The following is a 25,735-nucleotide window of genomic DNA, read 5'->3' on the forward strand; positions in this document are numbered from 1 at the left end:
CGTGAGGCACCTAAAGTAGTCAAAATCATAGAAAGCAGAACGGTGGTTTTCAGAGGCTGAGAGGAAGCATGGGAACTGATTACTAATGGGTACAGAGTTTCAGTTGCAAGATCAAAGACTTCCAAGGTGTATGTTGGCAATGGTTGTATAACAATGTAAATGTACTTAACTCACTGAACTGCATACTTAAAAGATAGTCAAAACAATAAATGCTGTATGTTTCCCCAGAATCAATCAAAATAAAAACACCTGAGTCCCAGTGACTTTGATAGTGTTGAAGGTCAATCAGTAATTTATTATATGATAGAAGCAGAACTGGACATCAGATTTTGTTTTGTGCTTTTTTTTTTTCTTTTTTTCCTTGTTGTTTCAAGGATTGAACCTAGGGGTACTTAACCACTGAGCAACATCCCAGCCCTTTTTATTTTTTATTTTGAGACAGAGTTTCCCTAAATTACTCAGGGCCTCATTAAGTTGCTGAAGCTGGCTTTGAACTTTCAATCCTCCTACCTCAGCCTCCTGAGCTGCTGGGATTACAGGCATGTGCCACCACATCTGCCAGAAATTAGGTCTTCTTAATCCTAATGTTAATGCTTATTACCTTTGATACCCTGTAGCACTCCCAACCAGATGTAGCTCAGTTGTTTTTTTGTGTGTGTTTTGTTTTTGTGGTACTGGGGAATGAAACCAGAAGCATTCACCATTGAGCCACATTCCCAGCCCTTTTTTATTTTGAAACAGGGCCTCACTAAATTTCTGAGACTGGTCTCCAACTTGCAATCCTCCTGTGTCAGCCTCCCAAGTCACTGGGACTACAGGGGTACAATACTGTGCCCAGCCCAACTCAGTTTTAAGTGTCCCACCAATCAGGAAATAATACCTATGGAGACAATTTTTCCTAACAGAAAAGATATAAATATTAACATCCCAATAATATAAACTTGTACACCCTACTAACTAAGCATAATCAGAGTGCATGGTATCACAATTGCAGAAAAAAATAGCATGAGGGACTGGAGTTGTGGCTTAGTGGTAGATGGCTTGTCAAGCACGTGTGAGGCAAGGGGTTCAAACTGCAGCACCGTATTTAAAAAAAATAAATGAGGTTAATTAAAAAATAGCATGAAACTACAGTTAAGAACATAAAATAACTAAAAATTCACAGTACAATTATGTTTAAGGATAATGCAAAGAATCAAAATTAAGAGCCAGTTGTATGTAGTTAGCATACAACAGATTAAAACTGACATTTTAACAATCATTTTGGTATTAATGCTGAAAAACACTTAAATATAAAATTGGATAAAAAGGCTTAACATTTAAATATTCCTAATTTTATATATAAACAAGAAGGGGGAAAGTTGGTATCCGTACTCCCTTCACCACTTCTGCAGAAGCTCTCAACCATAGTGACTAAAGCACACAGGTGTGTCTTGATATCTGCATTATTTTCATCAAAAGGCAATTCAAAATAAAATATTCAAACAAGTACTTCAAAGTTAAGTAGTCAGTTCAATAACCAGAAAGTCAACTACTGGACTTACCAACCAATTTACCTAATTCAACATTAAATGTCTGTTTAAAAAAAGTTATCTAAACTCTTCCTTCTGGTCCACATCTTTCTAAGATAAAGTTTAACTTTACAGAGCTAATGTGTTTGTCTTAAATACTTAAGAGCAAAATAGTAAGACAAATACCACTTGCCTTTTTTAAGAAATTCAAACACTACCTTGGACATAACTATGGAAAAAAGTCTATAACAGCATTGCTGATGGTAACTAGTTACCCTCGGTGAGTGCTTTTTCTTCCTAGAGATGACATAGTGTGTTAACTGTGCCCTCCCTAGGGGAATGTGCTGCTTCTGGTTTCAAGGAAATTCTTCCCAGTCAATGACCAGCTGGACCAATGCAAGAACTAGCAGAATAAATAAAATAGTAGCTATTTTAATAGTATCTATTTTATCCCCTCAATATTCTTGCCAATATTGCTTCTCAGGCATCAAATTCACTGGCAGAAATCAAAGACAACGATGAAACAAAAGTTCCTAAATGTTTTTTCTTCTCTCTCCTCCTATTCTTTATTTTTTTGTCTTGTCTTTTGTTGGCAAGGGGTTGGTGGGGCCAGGGATTGAACCCAGGAGTACTTCCCACTGAGCTACATCCCCAGCCCTTTTTCAGATAAGGTCTAAGTTGCTGAAGCTGGCTTTGAACTTGTGATCCTCCTGCCTCAGTCTCCCAAACTGCTGGGATTACAGGCATGTTCTACCAAATCAAATGTCTTTGGTCTTACCATTTTGCCAAGTACCTCATATAGGCCAAGATGTTTTCCTAGCTCAAATGTTTCTTAATGTTCATTATTTTTCTTACTGAGAAGCACTTTTCAATATAATTCATATTTTTAGAGCAGTTTTAGGTTGGTAGTAAATCAAGAGAAGAGAGATTTTCTGTATACTCCCCTTCTTCATTTATGTACACCCCCCACTAACAACATGCCACACTACACTGATACATTATACAAAAGTGACGAACCAACACTAAAGGCCTAGATTTACATTAGGGATCACACTTGGTAGTGTGTATTCCATGGGTGTTGACAAATATACAGTGACATATCTCCACTGTATTGTCATTCAGTTAAAGTTCTTTATACTCTAATTTTTCATCCCTCCCTACCTCTAACCCCAGCAACCATTAAGGTTTTTACTGTATCCAGTTTTGTCTTTTCCAGAATGTCACTGAACCATTCAATTCACAGTCTTTCCACAGAGGCCTCTTTCATTTAGTGATATACATGTAAGGTTCTTCCATGTCTCTTCATGACTTAATGGCTCATTTCTTTTGAGCACTAAATAATATTCCACAGTGTAAATGTACCAGTTTGTCCACTCAGCTACTGAATAACATCTTGGCTGTATTCAAGTTTTGATAACTTTTGACTAAAGCTGCTATAAACACCTATGGTCAGGTTTTTGCGTGGACCTAAGTTTTAAACTCATGTGAGTAAATATGATGATGAGCAACTGCTGAACCACATGGCAAGACTATGTGTAGCTTTGGGAGAAACTGACAATCCACTTTCCAAAGTGGCTGTACCACTTTGCGTTCTCACCAGCAGTGAATGAGAGTTCTTGCTGTTCCACATTCTCGCCAGCATTTGATGTCTTCAGTGTTCTGAATTTTGGCTGTTCTAAAAAGATATGTGGTGATATCTTGTGGTTTTAATTTCCTGATAACATATGTTTATTTGTCATCTGTGTACCTTTAGTGAGATTTCTGTTCAGGTGTTTGGCCCATTCTTTAACTGAGTTGTTCATTTTCTTACTGTTGAGTTTTATGAGCTTTTCTATTTTGGTAATGATATTTTATCACATGTCCTTTGCAAATATTTTTCTCCCAGTCGGTGGCTTATCTTCTTCTTATTCAGCAGTCCCTTTTGCAGAAAGAAGCCTTCTGTGGCAGGTGTGTAAGGTCTATGTTCAGATTCACCTTTTGGCAATATGGATGTTCAGCACCATCTTTTGAATAAAAGACTACCTGTTCTCTGGTATATTTCCTTTGCTCTTTTGTATTTCTATAAGTCTGTTTCTAAGTCCTCTGTTCTGCTGATCTATTTATTTTTTAAAAATATCTTTTTAGTTGCAGATGGACACAATATCTTTATTTATTTATTTTTATGTGGTGCTGAGAATCAAACCCAGTGCCTCACAAGTGTGAGGTAAGTGCTCCACCAATGAGCTACAATCCCAACCCTGATCTATTTCTTTATTCTTTCTTTCCACAATAATTGCAACTTTATAAGTCATCTTGAAATCAAGTGGAAATGGTCTTTTTCCTTTTGGGGGCTTTGTCTGGCTTGGTGTTCTCTGAGCTTCCTGGATCACTGGTTTGCTTTCTGACACTAATTTGGGGGAAATTCTATGTCATTACTCTTTCAAATATTTCTTCTGTTCCTCTTTTCCTTTTGACATTCCCATTGAGCACATATGTTACCTTTTGCAACTGGGCCATAGTTCTTAGGTATTCTGTTCCAATTTTTTGCAATCTTTTTCAGTTTTGAGATTTCTATTCACATATTTCAAGCTCAAGAATTCTTTCCTCAGCTGTGTCCAATCTACTAAAGAGCCCATAGAGGCACTCTTCATTTCTGTTACAGTGCTGTTGTGGTTTTATCTGTAGCATTTCTTTTTCATTCGATCTTAGAATTTCCATCTTTCTGTTTACATTATAATCTATCTTTCATGTTATTTCTCTATTGTGAAGGTAGCATGCTATTTATAGTTTTTAAAAATTCCTGATCTACCGAAAGTGACTCTAGTTCTAATGCTCTTCAATCTCTTCAAATTGTTGTTTTTTTTGTTTTTGCCATTTAGGATGTCTCTCTTGCTCAAAGGTAGACATGAAGTACTGGGTTTAAAGGAGCTACAGCAGCCTGGAGTAGTGGTACATACCTATAATCCCAGCTACTCAAGAGGCTCAGGTAGGAGGATTGCAAGTTTGAGGCCAGTCTAGTCAACTTAGTGAGACCTGGTCTCAAAATTAAATAAATAAATAAATAAATAAATAAACAAGTGGGGACAATGACACCAGGTGAGGTTCAGTGGTAAAGTGCCTCTGGGTTCAATTACCAGTGTGTATTTTGGGCTTGGGGTGCGGGTGTTTTGCAGTTAAAAAAGCCTTTGGTGATAAAGCAGAGTAAGGTGTGAGGAGAAAGGTAATATTCCATAGTCCCACAATTAGGTCTCAGTCTTTGGTAAGCTTTTACTCCTGGACTATGTGCTTCACCTGTGTTGCTCAATTTCTTCCCCTTAAATGGGACAGATGGCCAAAGTGGGGGGGGGGGTAGGGGGCAGGCAGAGGGGTTCCCTTTCCCAGGTCAGGTCAGGTCAGTGAGGCACCAGAGGACAGTTTCTCCTAGGGGCGAGCCTTGCTAAAAAGAACACAAGGCTCTGGTGGCACCTTTCCCCTCCCTTTGCCAAGAGCATTGGAAAATACTTCTCCAATATTCACTGCTAGAACCTGGAAGAACCCCTGGAAGCAAAACTCACAAAAGCTTGGCGGCCCTTGATGACTAGTGTCACATGGGAGTTTCACTCTGTCAGGTTCCTGTGCAGGTGGCTGCTTGTAGGTGCCTTGAGTAAGCTGGGACTATATATCTGACTATCCAACTTCTGATGTTGTGGCTTGCCCTGTGACCTCACATCTCTGCTGGATCTAAAAAGAATTACTAATTTTTCAGTTTTTCAGCCTTTTATTCATTAGGATGGAGTAGCAACTTCTAAGCTACTAACATGCTAAAGAGGAAATCAGAAGCTAGAAAGCATTTTTTTTTTAAACCAAAGGCATTGTTGAATACTATTTCCTGTTATTTCAGCACACATACTTCAGAGGTCTCCCGCACCTGTGCAGTCTTAACCTCTCTCTTCCTTCAAACATCTACTGACACCCATTTTATCATGTGGTTCATTGATATCCCTAAAGAGTTAAAAACTATTTTTTATCACCTTCAAATGCCTAAGAATAACTCCAAATCTAACAACCTCCTTGGGCCTTTCAAGAGGCCAGTATCTGTGAGCATGAAAATGTAACTGCTACTCACTTTTTATAATGCATCAAAAATTAAAACAAATCTCCTTTATGAAAGAAGTTTTCAGGATTCAGATCCTCCCCTCCCAAATTAGTTACACTGAGATGCTGGAAATTCCATATCCAGTTGCATTCAATACCTTTCTTGTTTTATAACTTGGAATCTCTGCATCCCCTTGAAGACTCCACCATGATCCCCAAGTAAATACATTATTAGGATATCTAAGATAGAAAAACCTTAAGGAACCCTTCAGACAACTGAACAACTGGGGAGGGATTCCTACACACAGGGGTCATGACATAGTTCTTTTAATAACAACCACCACCACCCAACACTTATTCAATGCTTCTAATACAGGGCTTTGTTCTAAAAGTAAAAACTAATCAAGCAAAAGTACAAGTGGTTATGTTGTAATTAGATAAAATGGACTTAAGAGCAAAGAAAATTATTAGGAAAAAAGAGGGATATTACATAATAATAAATAGGTCATTCACCTAGAAGAAAGAACAATCCTAAATATGTGTGTACCTAACAAAAGAGTTTCAAAATACATGAACAAAAACCTGACAGCTGAAAGGAGAAATAGATAAATCCACAACTAGAGCTGGGCACTTTAACTCAGCTCTCTCAGGTATACAGAGAACTAGTCTAGTAGGGGTTTAAAAAAAAAAAAAATCTATGATATTAAGGAATTGAACAATAGCAGCAACCAACTAAATCTGATAGTTTAGAGCACTCCATTCAAAAGTAGGAAAATACACATGCTTTTGAAGTACACTTGGAATATTCACCAAAAACAGACAATACCCCAAGTCGCATCTTAACAAATTTTTAAAAATTAGAATTTACAAAGTATGTTCTCTGACCACAAAGCAATTAAGCTAGATACTACTAAAAAATGTGTGGAAAATTTTCTAAAAGCTTAGAAATAATCCATGAGTCAAACAGGAAATCTCTAGGGAAGTTAGAAAATAATTTTATGGGCAGGAGCTGTGGCTCAGTGGTAGGGCACTTGTCTAACATGTGCGAAGCCCTGGGTTCAATCCTCAGCACCACATAAAAATAAATAAATAAAATAAAGGTATTGTGTCCAACTAAAAAATAAATATATAAAAAAAATAAGGGCTGGGGATGTGGCTCAAATGATAGCGCGCTCGACTGGCATGCGCAAGGCACTGGGTTCAATCCTCAGCACCACATAAAAAAATAAAATAAAGATATTGTGTCCACCTAAAACTAAAAATAAATAAATATTAAAAATAATAATAATTTTGAGCTGCATGAACATGAAAACAGAATTTCAAAAGTTACAGAGTGCTGCTAAAAGCAACTGTAGAGGAAAATTCATAGTACTAAAAATATCTTTATTATAAAAGAAGGCTCAACTCAATTACCTCACGATTTCACAAAGAAAATGAACAAAATAAATCCAAATTAAGCAGAAGGAAAGAAATGATACAATGAAGAGCAGAATTTCATAAAACTGAAAAACCAAGTGAAAAAAAAAAAAAAAATCAATGAAATCAAAAGCTGGTTCTTTGAAAAGACCAATAAAATTGAGAAATGTACCAAGAGAAAGGACAAAAAGAGGAGACACAAAATATCAAGAATGAAAGCAATTATCACCAAATAACAGGCATTAAAAAGATAACAAGAGACTATTACAAAAACATTATGCACATAAATTTGATAACTTAGGATTTTAATTATGAAAATAAACTGAATTAGTAACTGAAAACCTAAACCTCCAGACCCAGAGTGTTTCACCTGCAAATTCCTTAGAAGAAAAAATAACAGTTCTATAAAAATTTTTACCCCAAAACGAAACAAAAAATTGGCACAACATATTAGTAATGATAGATTGCACTCTCCAACAGCAGGCCATTAGGCACATGTGACTTACTTGAAATGCAGCTAGAGCCACATGTGGAAATGATAATATAGCTATATTTGAATTAAATACAATGTATTATTAAACATTTTAAAAAGTCTTCAAGTCAGTCTTAGGTCAGAATAAGATCTATTTTCTTAGTCATTTCTGATTTCCAAATATAAAAGAGAAAAATCAAAATCAAAAGGAAAAGTCACTTTGAAGTAGCTATTAAGCCAAAGCCTAACCCACTCTAGAATTCAATTGCTTTCAAGGCCATGTCAAAACAAAGTACAAGCAAAACTCTTAGTAAAATCCTAAGAGGAAACTAGAGGGACATTGATCACTACAAAGAAAAATTCAGAGGCTAGCAGTAACAGGCTCACAGCATTCCTTCCTGAGACGAAATGTCCAACATTCACATTCCTTTTGTAAAGAAAGAAAAGCATAAGCTCTTTAAAGATAAAAGGGGAAAAAATAGAGCTAAAGAAAAGTATTATTTCTCCCTAGATAAAGATTAGAGAATGAACTAATTTCTAACTGAAAAATAACTTTACAATTCCAGAGGAAAAGCCATTAGAGCATTATGTGGCTAGTCAAAGCATTATTACGGGAACAGAATGCAATTTGCTTTTCAGTAAGAGACTATTCTCTTCAAAGATCCCCACCTTTAACTACAAGGCTAATAGATGGTTTCCAAAAATAATGTTATGACCACATTCTGAGCAGTAATTAAAGAAAATAAATTGCATCAAATATTAAGATATTAGATAACACCACTTACAGGTCCTATACATCGTTTTAGACACCAATCATCATTCTGTTAAAGAATAACCAACCACATATTAGTTGTAAAGCATGTACTGAATTTTGAAAGGAAATTATGCTTGCTTCCTAATTTATAAGATAATTAGGCTCTAGTCTGATCTAGGAGCAATGACATTTACTAAAAATTCCCATCACAAAATTTAAAAATTCAGAAAAATTTTGTTAAGAACTTCTCATTTGAAACATTTTTCAAATGAGCATATATTTAAACATCTTTCTATGTGAGAAATTTTAAGTCTTACCTTTTTCCCCCTAGTTTTAAATCTTTTTGAAATCATTATGAATCATACAATCAATGTATTAATTTAACCTGTAGTGGCTTGTCCCCTTACCTCCACAAGAAAAGTAATAAGTAAATCAATGAAGCATATTAAAATTATTGCTACATAAGAATCAAGCAAGTGTGGTAAGTTCTATTTATAAATGCTGTATTATGATGGCTATATTCTCTAAGTAAGTAAAATACTCTTTAATTAGATCTATCCTGATATATAGCACTTATTGATAATGAATACTTAAAAAGCAATTATAATAGGAAAGTTATGCCTAAGTATTTAATCTTAAAAGAGCCAATGGTCTTATAACTATGTATTTTCCTTTTAACATTAAATATATTGATACCTCATTTTTATTTTTATTTGTAAATGGCCACAATATCTTTTTTTTTTTTTAATGCTGTGCTGACAATCAAACCTAGTGCCTCACATGTGTTAGGCAAGCTCTCTACCACTGAGCCATAACCCCAGCCCAATATATTGATATCTTAATAAAGAGTATACTTGGGCTGGGGATGTGGCTCAAGCATTAACGCACTTGTCTGGCATGCGCGGGGCGCAGGGTTTGATCCTCAGCACCATATAAAAATAAAATAAAGATGTTGAGTCCACCGAAAACCAAAAAATAAAAAAAAAAGAAGTATACTTGCTTAAAAACATTTTATAAGGAACTATGACTCCCTTAAATTTAGAATCGTTAGAATTTAACATTCCAGAACAGAGACTTATCTAGGAGGAATCTAGCTACCACAGGAAAAAAAAGTGCTGCTTTCAAATTATACTTTTGCCTTCCTTTCAAATTCATGTGTGTATACAGGCACGCTCCGGTTGAGGAATAATAAAACTAATTATACAGTGAACAACACACATTAACAATAATCACAGCTTAATGACAGATTAGTCTAAAACTTTGATGCTTCACACCTAATACATGTAAATATGTTGTTAAACAGCGCACCCTTCAGAAGAAATTGCTGCTTCATCTGATTTTTTGCTTTTCTATAGTTTGTGGAGGTTCGAGAACCACACATCTGCATTTTATTTTATCTATTTTCTTTGTACTGGTGAACCCAGGGGTGCTTTACCACGAAGCCACTTCCCTAGCCCTTTTTATTTTGAGACAAAGTCTCACTAAGTTGCTGAGGCTGGCCTCAAACTTCTGATCATCCTGCCTCAGTCTCCTGAGTTGATGGATTACAAGAGTGCACCACTGTGCCTAGTACATGTCTGCATTTTAGAAGTTAATCTGAACAAAACAGTCATTTCACATTACCCTTTCATTTCTTTTATATTATTTATATTTATACTGTTATATTATTTACTTATTTATTTACTTATTTGCAGTTTGGGGATTGAATCCAGGGGTGCTCTACCACTGAGCTATATCCCCAACCCTTTTTAATCTCATTTTGAGACAAGGTCTCACTACATTGCTGAAGCTGGGCTCAAAATTATGATCCTCCTGCTTTAGCCTCCTGAGTTGCTGGGATTATAAACATGTACCAACATGTTCGGTTCACTTTATCTCTATCTCACGCACAACTACCTTGACAAGATCACCAAATAATCACCACCACCTGGTAGCAATGCAACAGATTTCCTTCTCTGAAGGTGAACTAGTCTATCATCTCATAACATGAAAATATTTTAGAATTTCAGATCTCAGTTACATTTTAAAATGGCCCTTTCTAAAACATTTCTCATACAAGTCACAATCAGCTTAGCTAGCATTTCTCTCATCAAAGGTAAAAATCTTATTTTCAAAGTGTTGCTCATATATCTGACACTTAAGAAATCCAGAGATCACAAGTGAAACACTGAGCATCTTATGGTGAGGACATTCTAGAAGCAAATAAAAGAAGACTTTTTTGAGAACAACATAAAATAATAACATTTTAAGGTGAAAAAAAAAATATGTTAAAAGATCCAAAGAACTAGCCGAAATGCCAGGCAGGATAGCATGTAAGTAGAAGACACCATGGATTCTAGAGAGGAAGTCCATATATACAAAACCAGAGCTTCTTTAATAACACCATCAATTAAAATAAAAGAGGCGGGGCTGGGGATGTGACTCAAGCGGTAGCGCACTCGCCTGGCATGCGTGCAGCCCGGGTTCGATCTTCAGCACCACATACAAAGATGTTGTGTCCGCCGATAACTAAAAAATAAATATTAAAAAATTCTCTAAAAAAAAATAAAATAAAATAAAAGAGGCATAAGAAGGGAAACTCTGGGCGGGGGTTGTGGCTCAGGGGTAGAGCGCTCACCTAGCATGTGTGAGGCCCTGGGTTCGATCCTCAGAACCATATAAAAATAAATCGATAAAATAAAGGTATTGTGTCCAACTACAACTAAAAAAATAATAAAAAAAAAAAGAAGGGAAACTCTCACATGACCTGGCTAAGGAGGACACGTTATAAAATGGAGAAACAAGAAGAACTTACAAAGATTTTTAGGAAATACACAATCTGTGCCTTACATAGAATACCCAATAAGTTTCCTAGTATATTGTGGTTTTGAAGCTAGGAAAAGGTTTATCTCTAACCTCTGAGAAACTAAATGAATAATTTCTCATACTCTACATGTGAAATGTCTCTAGGAATCCATGTAAGGTATTTAACATGAGGGACTATTTCAAGTAGGGGAAACACCCATCAGCACAAAATAACCAAGGTATCACTCAACATTAGCTTACTTCAAATGAGACCCCTATAGTTTACAGGAAATAGTTAGGATGCAGGGATAAATCTCTAGGAGAATTTGGATGAGGACACTATGCTAGAAGGTGGAGAAGCATGTTGCTGTTGCTGCTCAGGCTAAAGGGGGATAATTCATGCTGCTTACTCAATGTCCAAAACCCAAAGTCCTAAAGAATGTGTGTGTGTGTGTGTGTGTGTTTTAAATGATCTTGGTTATTGATTTTATCTTTTTGTTTTTACTTTTTTTTAATTTTAGCTTTATTTTATTTATTTATATGTGGTGCTGAGGATTGAACCCAGGGCCTCACACATGCTAGGCGAGCATTCTACCACTGAGTCACAACCCCAGCCCTGTATGTGTGTTTTAAAAAGCAGGGGGAATTTGTGGAACAGTGACATCTATCCAATTGCCTAAGAGAAACCCTGACCTTAATCCCACCTTCATGTCCATTCTAGACCTGAATAAAGGACTCGGGGATCATACATCCCCCCACTCTCATCAAATTCAACATGTGCAGGCAAATTAATAACAAAAATGACAAAATTACTTTTGTAAATTTATAACTCTAATTCATAGCCAATCCATAACTTTTACTAGACTTCAGGCAAATCACTTGTTCTCTCTGGTATTCAGTTTCCTCATCCAGAAAATGTGTCCATTACCCTCCTAAGGACATATAAAAAGTCTATTACAAACACTTAACATACATACACTAAGTACTAGAATTTGCTAATACCACTATTTGCTAGTATTTGCTATTCAGATAAAATCTAAAAAGTTAATTCTTTTGGTGGGATAGTATGATAGGGATATCAAAGTCAGTAAAAAGAATGCTGGAACTCACAAATGAATTGTGTTGAGAATCAGACACTTACTGATCCCCAATCAAAAGAGTTAGAAATTTGTGTGGTAGAGAACAGTTTAGGTCGTCAGATAACAGTTATTTAATGGGAAAGGGCTAGGGATCTTTTGTGTAATATGCTCACATGACGAAGAACTATCCACACAACATGCTAACAGCACAACTATCAAAAAAATCTGAAACTGCACAACCTGTTAAAAATAAAGAGGAAAGGGGACACTTGGTAAATTATTGAAAACAGCAAAAATTCCTTTTGAAGAAAAGATGAACTGAAGCAACATTAAGAGTTATAAAAATACCCAGGCATGGTGGCACACTCCTGTAATCCCAGCAACTCAGGAAATTTAGATAGGAGGATCACTAAGTTCAAAGCCAGCCTCAGCAACTTAGCAAGGCCTAAGCTAGTAGTGAGACCCTGCCTCAAAATTCAAAAGGGGAAGGGGGGCTGGGGTTGTGGCTAAGCAGTGGAGCGCTCACTTAGCACATGTGAGGCCCTGGGTTCAATCCTCAGCACCACATAAAATAAAATATATTGTGTCCATCTACAACTAAAAAATAAATATTAAAAAAAAAATTTAAAGGGGGGACTGGGGATATAGCTCAGTTGCTAGAGTGTTTGCTTCACATACACAAGGCCCTGGATTCAATCCCCAGCACCACAAAAGAAAAAAAAAAGAAAAGAAAAGAAAGAAAAAAAGGAAAAAAGAAAAAAATCTCAAAATTTAAAAACTGCTAGGGATGTGGCTCAGTGGTTAAGCATCTCTGAGTTCAATCCCCAGTACTCCCCCAACAAAAAAGTTATAAGAATAGAGAGAATGGATTCTTTCTAGTGAAGACCATCTAAAGACCACCCCATCAAAAAAAAAAAAAAAAAACACCTTTGTTGTTAAAACAGAAAGATGAGGCACAGAGGTCACTTAGTGTCCAAGTTTGTGTCCAAGCAAGACTATAGTCCACACTCACCATTCCATTCCATTCAAGGAGCGAGTAAGCTTAGGGTGAGCAAAAAATACTGGGAAGAACCAGTCATAGTTATTATGGTAGTTTGTTTTTTTTCATGTGTTCACAATTGTACTATGGTGTGTGTGTGTGTGTGTGTGTGTGTGTGCATGTTTATACACACATGGGGGGTTGGGGCAGTGCTGAGGATAAAACCAGGGCCTTGCACCTGCTGGACAAGTGCCCTAGCACTGAGCTATGCCTCTAGCCATATATTCACTGTTAGTTGCTTATCTCGGATACTGGGATGCGTTTTACAATCAATAGTGATTTGGATTCAGAGAAACAGCAGTCTATAAAATGGAATTAAAACTCTTTACTGAAGCAGATGAAGGTTTACAATTTATACTTCATAGTGCTCTGCAGGTCATCTCAGAGGACAAGGAAACATAAGACAAGGAGGTGCTCAATTCCACAAAACAAGTTTCATTTTTATCTTTTCCCTTTTGGGGAGGAGGCATTCACATATGCTTTAATCCAGAAAAATGCCTAAGAAAAATGCTTGAAAACCACAAAATCAGATAAATTATTAAGATCCTTTGAAGGTATCAGCTTCCACGAAGTACCAAAAAATAATTTAAATATGGTAAGACCAAAAAGAGCTTTAAATGCTTTATCACTCCCAAAGCTAGTATATTTATAGTCCATTGACATCTAGAATATAAGAGGGTTGCTTCAAGAATAAAATTTAATGTCCCATATAGCGGTACTTCTAATTTAACACTAAAACACACATATACTAGAGTTCTCAAACACTGGAAAACACAAAGCAGTAATTTTTTCATCCAAGGGATTTTTTAAAATTTAAATCATGAACACAATCTTCCTCCCTCCCTCAGAAATGTTGACATTCCCTTAAAAATTTACTGGTAATCATACTTTGCTCTGTACTGGGCTCAGGCTTTTGAAGCTACAAAGATAAATCAGGCATCACCTTAAAAGTTTTAAAGGAAAATGAGACACATATCGTTATTAATCAGTAAAAAAGGGTAAAGTACCAAAGAGAAACAAAGGAGTACGATATGAAAAGATAATGCAATGGAGCTCAGCAGTGGGAGACATTACCTCCAACCATAAGTAAGGTTCTTAGTAGAGGCCACCTGTAAAGGGAGTCCTGAAAGGAAGGAACAAATAATCTCTCTGCATTTTGATATGTGGTTACATTTTCATTTGGTGTTCAATCAATACTTCACAATTTTAACAAGTTAACAAGCCCCTGAAATAACAGTGCTTTAAGTATAAAAACAAGCAGGTGCACATTAATAAAAAGGGGAGAGTAAGGGCTGGAGTTGTGGCCCAGCAGTAGAGCACTTGCCTTGCACATGCGAGACCCTGAGTTCAATCCTCAGCACCACATAAAAATAAATAAAATAAAATAAAGGTATTGTGTGCAACTACAACTAAAAAATAAATATTAAAAAAATGGGGGGGGGAGATAAATTTCCTTGGGGTAGTGCAGAATAAGCCGAGGGGCGGGAGAGGGTAGGTAACTCCATCAGGGCCTTGAGGATGATCAGGAGTTTGCCGGAAAGGGAAAGAAAAGGGTATTTCAAGCAATGGGAAGAACATGAGCAAGGGCATGGAAAAGTGACAACATGTGGCATCTTCAGGGACAAACCATGACGGAGTTATGAGTTTTATTTGACTAAATACAAATAAAAATGAGGCCAGACTGTGAGGTGCTTTAATCACATGCCAAGGAATTTGGCTTCATTACAGTAGGCACAAGGGCTTTAGGCAAAGAATGATGTCACATAAACACCATGAAAGACTCTACTATTAAAATTTTTTGGAACTAAAAATATTAAAAGTTTCCACTGGCAAAAAAACATATGAGAACATTAGTTCCAGAGCCTCTGAAATAACTCAGAGGTCCCACTGGCCTATAGGCCATGAGTCCAGGTAAGATTTAACCATTTACTATTTCTCTGTGGATCTTCAGGGCACAGGATACAGTGGAACCAACAGAAATTGGTTTGTGATTAAGAAAAATGGAGAGAACAGATGATTGATCCAAATTTTCATACCTGATTATCTTAACAGAATGCTGATGAGAAGGATGCAAGTTTTGTCTAGAAGATATTCAGAAATTCAGAAATCTGTGCCATAAATTCTGCCCATAAGTAGTTGAAACACAGGTTTGGAGCTCTCCAAAGAAGCTATAGCCATAGATAGGAATTTGAGCATCACTATCTATAATATACTAGTGAGAGTTGAAGTCACATAGGTGGAAGAGATCACTGAGCCTGAATGGAACCCAGTTTGGAATATAGTAATCCAGGGGCAAAGGTGAGACTAGATAAGGGACAAGAAAGATATTCAGAGAGGAGAAACAGGAGAAGTATAATATGAACCTAAGAAGGTACACACTGCAAAAACCATTTGTAGTATAGTACCAAATGAAAATTAGAAGATCCACTAGCGTGAAGATTGCAAAGAAGCTACTGGATATGTCAACTGGGTAGTTGCTGACAAATAAGCATTCATTAGAATGGGAAGCAGGTAAACGACAGAATGAGTTGAAGAGTGAATAGAAAATATGGGAGGAGAAACAGTACAGATTACTTCAAAAAGTCTGGGAAGGAAGGACAAGTGTTAATAGCATCTGTTTCCTACCATCAGACAGGAAGGAGGACATACATTTTGTGCATTACCTGTTTTATATGACTTATGCCTAGAGACTCAGAATAAGGTCTGCCTTCAGTTTTCTTTTAGTATCTACCATATTATATAATAAAATTAATGGCACCATAAATCATTATTTGAATGCTAAACACAATACTACATACACTTTGCTAAATTTTAATTAAATTCTTAGGATAAAAGGGAGAGCATTAGATTCAACCAGCGACTCATTAATTAAACACAAGTCATTTATCTGCATGTGTAAAAAAGGCCATGCCCTGTTATGCAATTCCACAGACTATGTGAGTAACAGTGGGGATATTACAAGATATTACCTTAATTCCTTCACCCTGAGCTATACAAGAACATACTCACCTCCATAATAGAGTCCTGTAGCAGTGCACATCCGCCACTGTCCCTGATACATTCCTGCTCTGCTGGGGCTGCACATCTGGACGCTGACATCTGCAATTTCTTGTGGCTCTAATGATCTCACCATCACCATGTTCACATGTCCAAACTGGTCTCCCCCGACATACTTAAGACAAACCCCTGGAGGCCAGGCCTCTGCCCCTGAGTTCAAGCACAAGGAAAAAAAAAAAATGTTAGGTCATCAGTAGTCCTATGCTTGGTGTAGTTTATTATGAAACTATAAAGAAGCCCCTTTCTCCATCTCACATACATACAAAAACCTACCTACAAACTGAGTTAGTCAATGTCTAACTAATCAGAAGGAATTATCAGAATCGACAACCTCTGACCAAGAGTCTATCCCTAAGAGAATGCACTTATAGCAAAGACAAAGCAGTTCTTTAAGAAGATGTTTCAGGTGATGTCCAAGAAGAGTCAAGAAGATGAAGCATAGGCCCATACCTTTAGGAAACTGCTTTCTCTACTAAAAGATAATACATGTTCACTTTTATATGGACTTAGGCTGATATTCAAAGTAAAAATGTCTGATTATTCCCACCTTTTCCACAGAGGTGAGAGAATCAAACACATGAATAATAATGTCTATACTAGTATCACTGTAAAGTTGTTTTTTGCCAGATATATGATCTTTCTTCTGGAATCCTTAACTATAAAATACCCAGGTTCAAGAGACTCCTCAAATACAAGCAATCATCAAATAAAAGTTTAGATCTCAAGCTCAAATGGCAGTGGGTCAAATGCAAACAATGAGGTGATCTCCATTACATGATCATGAATGAACTGTGGTCCCATGAACCAGCCAGAGGTGCTGATGGAAAGGATGGGAATAGTAATATGAAGAACTGGCTTTAGGAAGAATGTTTTTCTTCCTTTGGAAGGGCCAAAGATCTTACCTGGTATGTACTTTACATGCTTATTTACACCTAAACTGAAAACATGTAATTCAAATGAGAAATCTATGAGTTGACTACCTCTGACAAGTCAGGTGGTACAGGTAGCCATACAATGACAAGATATAATCTTACCTCTGAAATCTCTCCAATATGAAAAACCTAATATATTCCCTTTAAATATAGACATAGCCCTCTATATATCTTTTTTCTGCAATATAAAAATTCATTATAAATATCTCTGAAAAGTTGGACATGGCAGGACTCTCATGACAGAAGATACTTGTGATTTATCTCCAAGTAATACCCTTGGATGCCTCAACTCCTTGCTTTCAAAGTGCCACATTGGTTTTAAACATATCCGACCACCAACTACTAGAAAGGAAACAGACAAAAAAGAGCAAACAGCGATCTACTGCTGAGGTTTCAACTCCATTATAAACAGCACCCTTTGCAGCTCCTCATTTTTATGGGGTAGTACATGAAACAGTGTCTAACATATAGTATATGTCTTGGCATATACTCTCTTAAAACATCTGCCACCAGCCAAGTTCAGTAGCACATGCCTATAGTCCCAGTTACTTCGGAGGCTGAAGGAGAGGATTGCTTGAGCCCAGGAGTTTGGGAACAGCCTGGGAAATGGCAAAACTCTACCTCTTTAAAAACAAACAAACAAACAAACAAAACTGATAGCAAAGCGCTCCTTAATTTAACACTATAGAGAGCAATCTATAATGGCAGAAGTATTATGGTAGATATACTTGCAAAACATGCAAATTCTGCTTTTCATTTCTGAGGACTGTGGCATAGCAAAAGCATATTTCTCTTAGGTCAAGACTAACAGTAATGGACATAAAAGTACCTTAAAAATGTCAAGTCTCCTTAAAGACTAAAATTCAACATAAAAAAGTAAACTACTGCTGGGCGCAGTAGCGCACGCCTGTATAATCCCAGCAGCTTGGGAGGCTGAGGCAGGAGGATCACAAGGTCAAAGCCAGCCTCAGCAAAAGCAAGGTGTAAAACAACTCAGTAAGACCCTGTCTCCAAATAAAATACAAAATAGGGCTAGGGATGTGGTTCAGTGATTATGTGTCCCTGAGTTCAATCCCCAGTACTGCCCCTCACCCCAAGTAAACTGCTACAGGTCTCAATTTAAAATTATTCCTTAAAAAACTACCCCACAGGGGCTGGAGTTGTGGCTCTGTGGTAGAGCGCTCGCCTAGCATGCACGAGGCACTGGGTTTGATCCTCAGCACTACATAAATGTAAAATAAAGATACTGTGTCCACCTAAAACTTCATATATATATATATATATTTTTTTTAAATACCTCACCCTTGCCTTTCTCTCTCTCCCTCTCTCTCTCTCTCACATACATATGCGTAACAAGACAATGTCTGTTTATATGAAACCCCAAAATATCTTTTTTTTTTTTTAACTTCCAAAAAAATAAAATAAACCAAGACTGTCTGAGTGTGAGGAGAGACTCACCTATCCTGGGCAGACAACCACAAGTATCTGAGACTGTCAAGTCTCTTAATGATACTAATAGGAGCACTTTTATATTCCAGAGAATCAGAGTGAGTTAGTAAAACACCAAATGGGCAACATTTAATGGTCTGGCCAAGGCTCACTCTCCTGGGTACCACAGATAACTGTAACTGCTCAATGTCATGGTACCAAGAGAGCTTCTTGAAGAAAAAAATGGAAGAATTACCCACCATCAATGCCAAAGTGTTAATCTGCTATGAAGTGGAATAACAAATCATCTTAAGAAAACTGGGGTGCTGGGATTGTAGAGCACTCGCCTAGTATGTGCAAGGCCCTGGGTTTGATCCTCAGCACCACATAAAAATAAAATAAAGATATTGTGTCCAACTACAACTAAAAAATAAATATTTTTTTAAAAAAAAAAGAGAAAAGGGGGGGAAAAACAATCAACTGCCTTCTGAGAGTTTTCGATGATGTATTTAGAGTTCTTAAAGTCATAACTATTAGGTCAGATAATTTTGAAAAGCTCAAGATACTAAATGCTCAATATAGAATGAAAGGAAGTACTGGTGAGCTGTTTGGGCCACCAACCTCACCATACCTGGAATCTGAATTTAAATAGTTTATTATGCAACAGGACTTCAAATTCTTTGTTACAAACCGGTTTAATGGAAAATAGGTCTATCTAGAAGAAAAATAAAGACAATATCTGTGTTTTATGATTTCCAAGTATAAATATATAGTGTATGATATAAGATTGTGGTGTTCTAGTTATGAAACATCACTTTATTTAAACAAAAATAATACAGCCAGATGTGTTGGCACATGCATTTAATTTCAACAACTCAGGAGGCCAAAGCAGGAGGATCACAAGTTCAAGGCCAGCCTAAACAACTCATCAAGAACCTGTCTCAAATTTTTTTAAAAAGGGCTGTGGATGTAGCTCAGAGGAAGATTTGCATAGCATGCACAAGCCCCAAATTTGATCCCCAGAACTGCATAATAAAGAAATACATAAATAAAAATAAGTAAAAATAAAACAAAAAAAAACACCCTATCATGGTAGAATGGTAGAAAGTATCACAAAAAATCAGATGAAAGTTATTCAACAGTTCCAGAAAGCCTGAGAGTTACTATCGGTGATTACAGAAATAATTTGGAGGCAGGAACATCCAAATAGGGAAACAAACCTCAATGAACATCTCTTTTTTAACCTCTATGTGTGGAGACTACATTTCAAATAAAGTTCCAAGAAAACAAAGACCTTTATCACCAGGCCTTGTCACCAGTTCTCCCCTGTGCCTAATAAAGAAACTGGAACATACTAAAATGTTAAAGTATCTTCTCTATAATATTACTTCCCTATTATTATACTTTCTCATAATCATAAAATAAAGACAGAAAATTAACTATTTCAATAAATGAAAAGAAAAGTGGAGGAAATAGTTGCTCGTTCTCAGGTTCTGTCCCCAAACCTTGTTTTATATTTATATTATACTTCTATATATACTTCTACGGAGTTCAGAAAATTAAGACTCTAGATCAGTAGGCCCACCTGATCCAGAGTTATTGTAACATGCTCAGCTTAACTTTTACTACAGCTAGGAGACACAGCATGGAGTTCTGTTTTGGGGTTTTGTTGTGGTTTGGATTTGTTTTTGGATACTGGGAATTGAACCCCTGGACAATCTACCACTGAGCTACAACTCCAGACCTTATCTTTTATTTTCTGAGACAGAGTTTGGCTAACTTGCTGAGGCTGGCCTTAAACATGGGATCCCCTTGCCTCAGCCTTCAGAGTCACTGGGATTACTGGGCATGTGCCACCACAACCAACAGAGCATAATGTTATAATATTAATAACCAAGAAGTATTGTTGGTAAAGATTCTGTCTACACACATTTTTCGAGGGACAGTTTTGAATTTTAACTTTAACCTCCAATTTTAAGTTTTCCTGCTCAGACTTCCCAAGCTTTCAATATTTCTACAATGACAAAAGTTTAGATCCTGGAATTATGTGTGTATATTATTCAATGTTAAGCGTTTAAACAGTATGTGACATTTACCTTCTTTGTGAAAGCTGTTGAAAAGCTACATGCAGGTCCTATCAATCCCATCTGTTGTATATGTAAATGCCTAGCATGCCTAAAAAACAGCAGCAGACACTGGGTGGGGTAGTGCATGCCTGTAATCCCAGCAATTTGGGAAGCCGAGGCAGGAGGATCTCAAGTTCAAAGCCAACCTCAGCAACTTATCAAAGCCCTAAGCAACTCAGCAAGACCCTGAATCTAAATAAAATACAAAAGAGGCTGGAGATGCGGCTCAGTGATTAAGTGCCCCTGGGTTCAATCCCCATTACCCGCACTCCCCCCCCCAAAAAAAAGGTAGCAAGGAGATGCCTTAAAAATTATTTTTATGTAATTCTTTCAGTAAGCACTTGTCTCTTAAAGTAATAAATAAGAGATTGGGATGAGATCAAAGAACCAGTATACATTCTCTTTAATAACACATTTGCTATTCAAAGGGACCGATCCTTAACCAAATGGAAAACATCCAGTTTACAGATATAAGACTACAACTGGCTGAACAATGTCCAGAAAAATGGAAAACCTATTTGTGCAAAGCACCTTGAAAGATAAAATCTCCAGTAGTAACTGCAGCCCAATGTTTCAACAAAACTTCAGACACAAGAATGCCTTCTCACAAACAGGAAGAAGGGCTACAGACCCAGAGGCTTTTTAAACCGCCACTACCAAGCAAAGGAGAAGAAAAAAGCAGCCAGGCCCACCATCAGAGATTTTTCTGAATTAAGGTGGTTCTGATTTGACATTACAGCCATTATATCTCAACTTCCCCAACCCCTCCCATTAATCCAAGGAACTCTCTTGGTTAGTGTGGTTAGTAAGTGATATATAAATGTTATTCTGTGACCAAGACAGTATTTAAGACATTTCAACAGTACTCTAACAACTTTCAATATTTAAAAATACTAACGAACTCACTATAAGTAAACAAGATCCTGAGTTATATTTTTAAAAAAACTTTTGAATAAGTCATACTTTTACAGAAAACTTCACTCATAAAATAATTTCACATGTACGTTTCCAAAGCACTTTTGATCAGTAACAGCTGGTATTTGTAATTCAGAGAAAAAAATATGATGAATAGAAACTGAAGACTGTTTTGATATTTTTAAAAGCAAGCCAAATTAGGAACAGTGAGAAAGAAATTAGGCAAAGTAAAAAATCTTTGACCAAGTAAGAACTTCAAGAAAATAAAAAAGGAAGAAAGAAAAATGCAGTTATTTTCCTATATTACCATGTGCCTCCCAAACTAACAATGCACAAGTGTCATAACCAAAAGGGAAAGGGGTTAATAAATTTTACAAAACCATAGCTGCCCTAAGTCACCTACAACACTGAATCTGTCCAGATTATGTGCATTTGGTTAGTGACACACTGAACTTTCCTCCAAGGAGAATTATTTCTAAACATGCCGGAGGAAAAAAAAAATTAAATTCAGTACATTATTCTAATATAAAAGGCTAGTTTAGCCAATCTTTCCCCATCACAAAAACACAAAAAGTAAACTGAGTCAATAAAGGTCAAAGCCCTAAGCAACTCAGCAAGACCCTGAATCTAAATAAAATACAAAAAAGGTTGGTTATTATAGGTCTGCTGTAGTCCCCAGATTTTTTTTTTAACCATCTCATATCAAATTACCTTGCTTAATTGCTTCTGAACAATACCCCCCAAACACCTACACATTTTTAGCTACATACTTTTTGCCTAGTTTTCCATCACTCAGAGTTCCTCTGGAAAGTCTTCATTAACAAGGAAGTTAAAGCAACTTCAACCAGTCAAAATAAATTATTATTAGATGGGGAAGAGAAACTAAACCTTAGGAAATAAAGAACTTGACAAATAAAAGGTAAATTAAGTTACCAGACATGTATTCAGACATTATTTTCAAAGAATTATGGTTAACTTATTTCCAATTTGTCTTAAAAGAGGTAGTAGATCATCAAAACAATGCCCTTGGGGCTGGGGTTGTGGCTCAATGGTAGAGTGCTCGCCTCGCACATGTGAGACCCTGGGTTCGATTCTCAGCACCACTTAAAAAATAAATAAACAAAATAAAGATGTTGTGTCCATGTATAACTAAAAAAAACCCAATCACTTGTTTTCAAATAAGTTCCCTCCTCTTCTGAACAAAACCCACCAACAATATTTTTCAAAGTGTATTTCAAAGATCTTTCAAAGAAATTTCAAAAAAAAAAAATCATTCTTGTGATTGCAAAGAAATGAGCTTTCAAAAGAGCAGATGCTCACAGGTCTTTCCAACAACCTTTTTCTATTCAAGGTACCTCCGTGAGCCTGCTGGAAATGACTGGAAGATTTATTAGAGCAGAAATAAAATGATGGAGAAAAATGTACAGGTGGAGACAATACTCCACCACAAACAAGCCTAGCTCCAAGTACCAAATGAATACTGGATTGTTTAGATTCCATCAAGACTTAGAGGCTTGGAAGCATGAGACCTAAATTATTATTCCTACTCTTGAGCAGGGAAAGCAGGGATGTTTCACTAATATTTGGTCATCATGCTGTACAAGAAAATTCTACATACCATGCACGTGTAAGAAAAAGTTCAGAATCACACAATCAGATCTACAAGATAAACCATACCCAAGTAACCTTTTTCAGAAAACAGAGAACCAAACTGGACAAGGGAGAAATGCCTTTTATACACTTACCAGAATTCTGGATCCGCCATGTTTTTATAAACTGAGTATCAGGAGGTATTGACTCCCCTTCTCCTATGGTGACATCTTTAACAAAGGACATGGAGGGCACACTGATGTTTGGGCTCTCAAAGTCATAATAGGCTCCAATTGCTGCCTGTAAATTCCTACAAATAAAGAGAAAAAGCAAAGCCTTCAGTCCTGGCCAAAAGATATTATTTTAGCCCATGTCTTAGGATTTGTCATAGAATCTGAAGCTTCTGGTATGAAAGTCTTCAAGATCACTCATTCTGGCTGAGGAACAATAGAAAATCACCAAGACTAAATCAACAAACTTTTCTATCACTTTCTTCCCAAGGTACCCACATAGGAAGTAGCAAACCATACCACAGTGACAAAATGATGAAATCTGTTATACATAAGGATGCAAGAATGAGTAAGGAAATCAATTGAGAGCTCCACTGAAACAGTGATTGCAGAATCCATAGAAACTCCACGTTTTTAGACATTCTAATTACTTAGATTTTTAAAAAATAGCCATCTTATCTTTTCCTTCCTAAAAACATACACATGGATAAACATTCATATTACTTTCTTAAATATCATTCCAGAACTTCAGTTCCACTTCCTCCCGGCACATACAAGAAAATGAGCTATATATTCATGTTTTCCTCTGTTTACATAACTGATGTCATATTACCCACTACTCTAGTTTTATTCATTTACCACAATATCTTGAAGATATTTCTATATCACTACATACTGCATATTCTCATTTTTTATAGCTGAATTCATTATATAGATGTTATTATTATTTATTTAACCAACTGACTTCTGAGTGTTCCCAATCTTCAACTTTTTCATAAGTAAGTTTAGGCACACATCAGTTTGTGTACATGCACAGTTATTTGTAGAATAAATTCTTCTAAGTGACAGTGCTTGATCAAAGGGCATATAGCTACAGTTTTCACGGATATATACAAACTTTCTTCTAATAAAAGTTGTATAATAACACTCCCACAAGAATTATGAGTGCCAATTTCGCCTCTTCTCATTGACAGTGTTTTTTTCAACATTTTTTATTTCTGCCAATCTGACAGGTAAATATATACATATCAGTAAGATCTTACCATGTTTTTTCTGAGGATTGGAGGCATAGTTCAGTGATCATGGACATGCTCCGCATTAACAAGGCTCAGGATTCGATCCCTAGCAAGCACATGAATGCACACAAACGCACGCACACACACCCACACACAGAGAGCCTTACACTTTTTGAGGGGAGGGTGATACCATGGATTGAACCCAGGAGCACTCAACCAATGAGCCACATCTCCAGCCCTTTTTCATTTTGAGACAAGGTCACACTAAGTTGCCTAGAGGCTCACTGAATTGTTGACGCTGGCCTTGAATTTGTAATCCTCCTGCCTCAGCCTCTACAGTTGATGGGATTACATGCATGCACCACTGTGCCCAGCAGCTGTTCACTTTTATATGGGAAACTGAGTATCTTTTTAGACATAAAAAAGCTATTTGTAGTTTTACTTTTGGAAGAATCATTTTATAAATGCTGGTATTGTTCTGAAATTATTTGCAAACTCCCTTTTGTCAAAAGAACTACAAACACATAAACCAGAGTCTTCCCAACTGAACGGAATCACAACACTGACAGCTTGGTTCATCAGTGCCAGAAACTAAAGGCCATAAAGGTTGTTTAAGTAAGCTATGTTCATTACAGAGATCAAAAACAATTTTTTGTTAATTAATTTAACTGCTTGTCTCTGGTCTTACTTCAGTCAGTGACATCATCCCCAGTTCCCATAGTAGACAACAAACCAAACTGCATGTTTCTAAACATAACCCAACCAGAAGCCAGTGGATCTGTGGCTGCTTTTAATTATGCATAAACAGCATGAAAAAAGCTCTGACAGTATGCAACTGTTCAACAAACATGCTATTAACAGCAAATACTTTTCTGCTGAGGGCTTCTCTAGGTGTTTACAACTGCCAAAAAGGAAGGCTATATTTAGAGTGGCTACCTCAGGTCAAGCTTCATGCAATGGTGGCCTGTCATATTAGTCAGTAAAAACTGGAATTATAATACCAACTGTCTGTCCATCATGTGTGCTTGATAAAATTACATGAAACAGAGCTGGGCTAGAGTCCACACTGTACCTGTTTGCCCAACTCTTCAATACAAAGGTTTGGACTTTGGTCTTCCTAGCAGTTTCCTATCTAGCTGATAGTAATCCAAACTAAAGTATAATGTGACTGATCAGACTTAAGGAATCACAGAGTACCTACAAACAGAAAAGTACATCTGGACTCAGACTTACCCTTAAGGATCAGGGATAACATGAAAGAAAAACAGGCCTAGTTTGCAATCTGTTCTTTTGAAAACATATTGTAAAAGCTGTGTCATATATATATATATAT

The 25,735-nt window shown here is 36.6% G+C and overlaps 1 protein-coding gene across 7 annotated transcripts in view; it reads right to left on the reverse strand.

Moving 5' to 3' along the window:
* Positions 1–25,735, reverse strand: part of Ilrun (inflammation and lipid regulator with UBA-like and NBR1-like domains) — an 82,491-nt gene that overhangs the window by 21,399 nt on the left and 35,357 nt on the right. For 5 of the 7 annotated variants that reach the window (XM_015487578.2, XM_048805137.1, XM_015487576.2 and 2 more), the window contains exons 2-3: positions 23,312–23,466; positions 16,118–16,315 (exon numbers count right to left, since the gene is read on the reverse strand). In XM_015487578.2, coding sequence (XP_015343064.1) covers positions 16,118–16,315; positions 23,312–23,466 — 353 coding nt within the window. The remainder of the gene's footprint in view (positions 1–16,117; positions 16,316–23,311; positions 23,467–25,735) is intronic. The other 2 variants (XM_048805138.1, XM_048805135.1) reach the window with 1 other exon arrangement.

The sequence above is a fragment of the Marmota marmota genome, unplaced genomic scaffold, assembly GCF_001458135.2.
Source record: "Marmota marmota marmota unplaced genomic scaffold, marMar, whole genome shotgun sequence".
Lineage (NCBI taxonomy): Eukaryota > Metazoa > Chordata > Mammalia > Rodentia > Sciuridae > Marmota > Marmota marmota.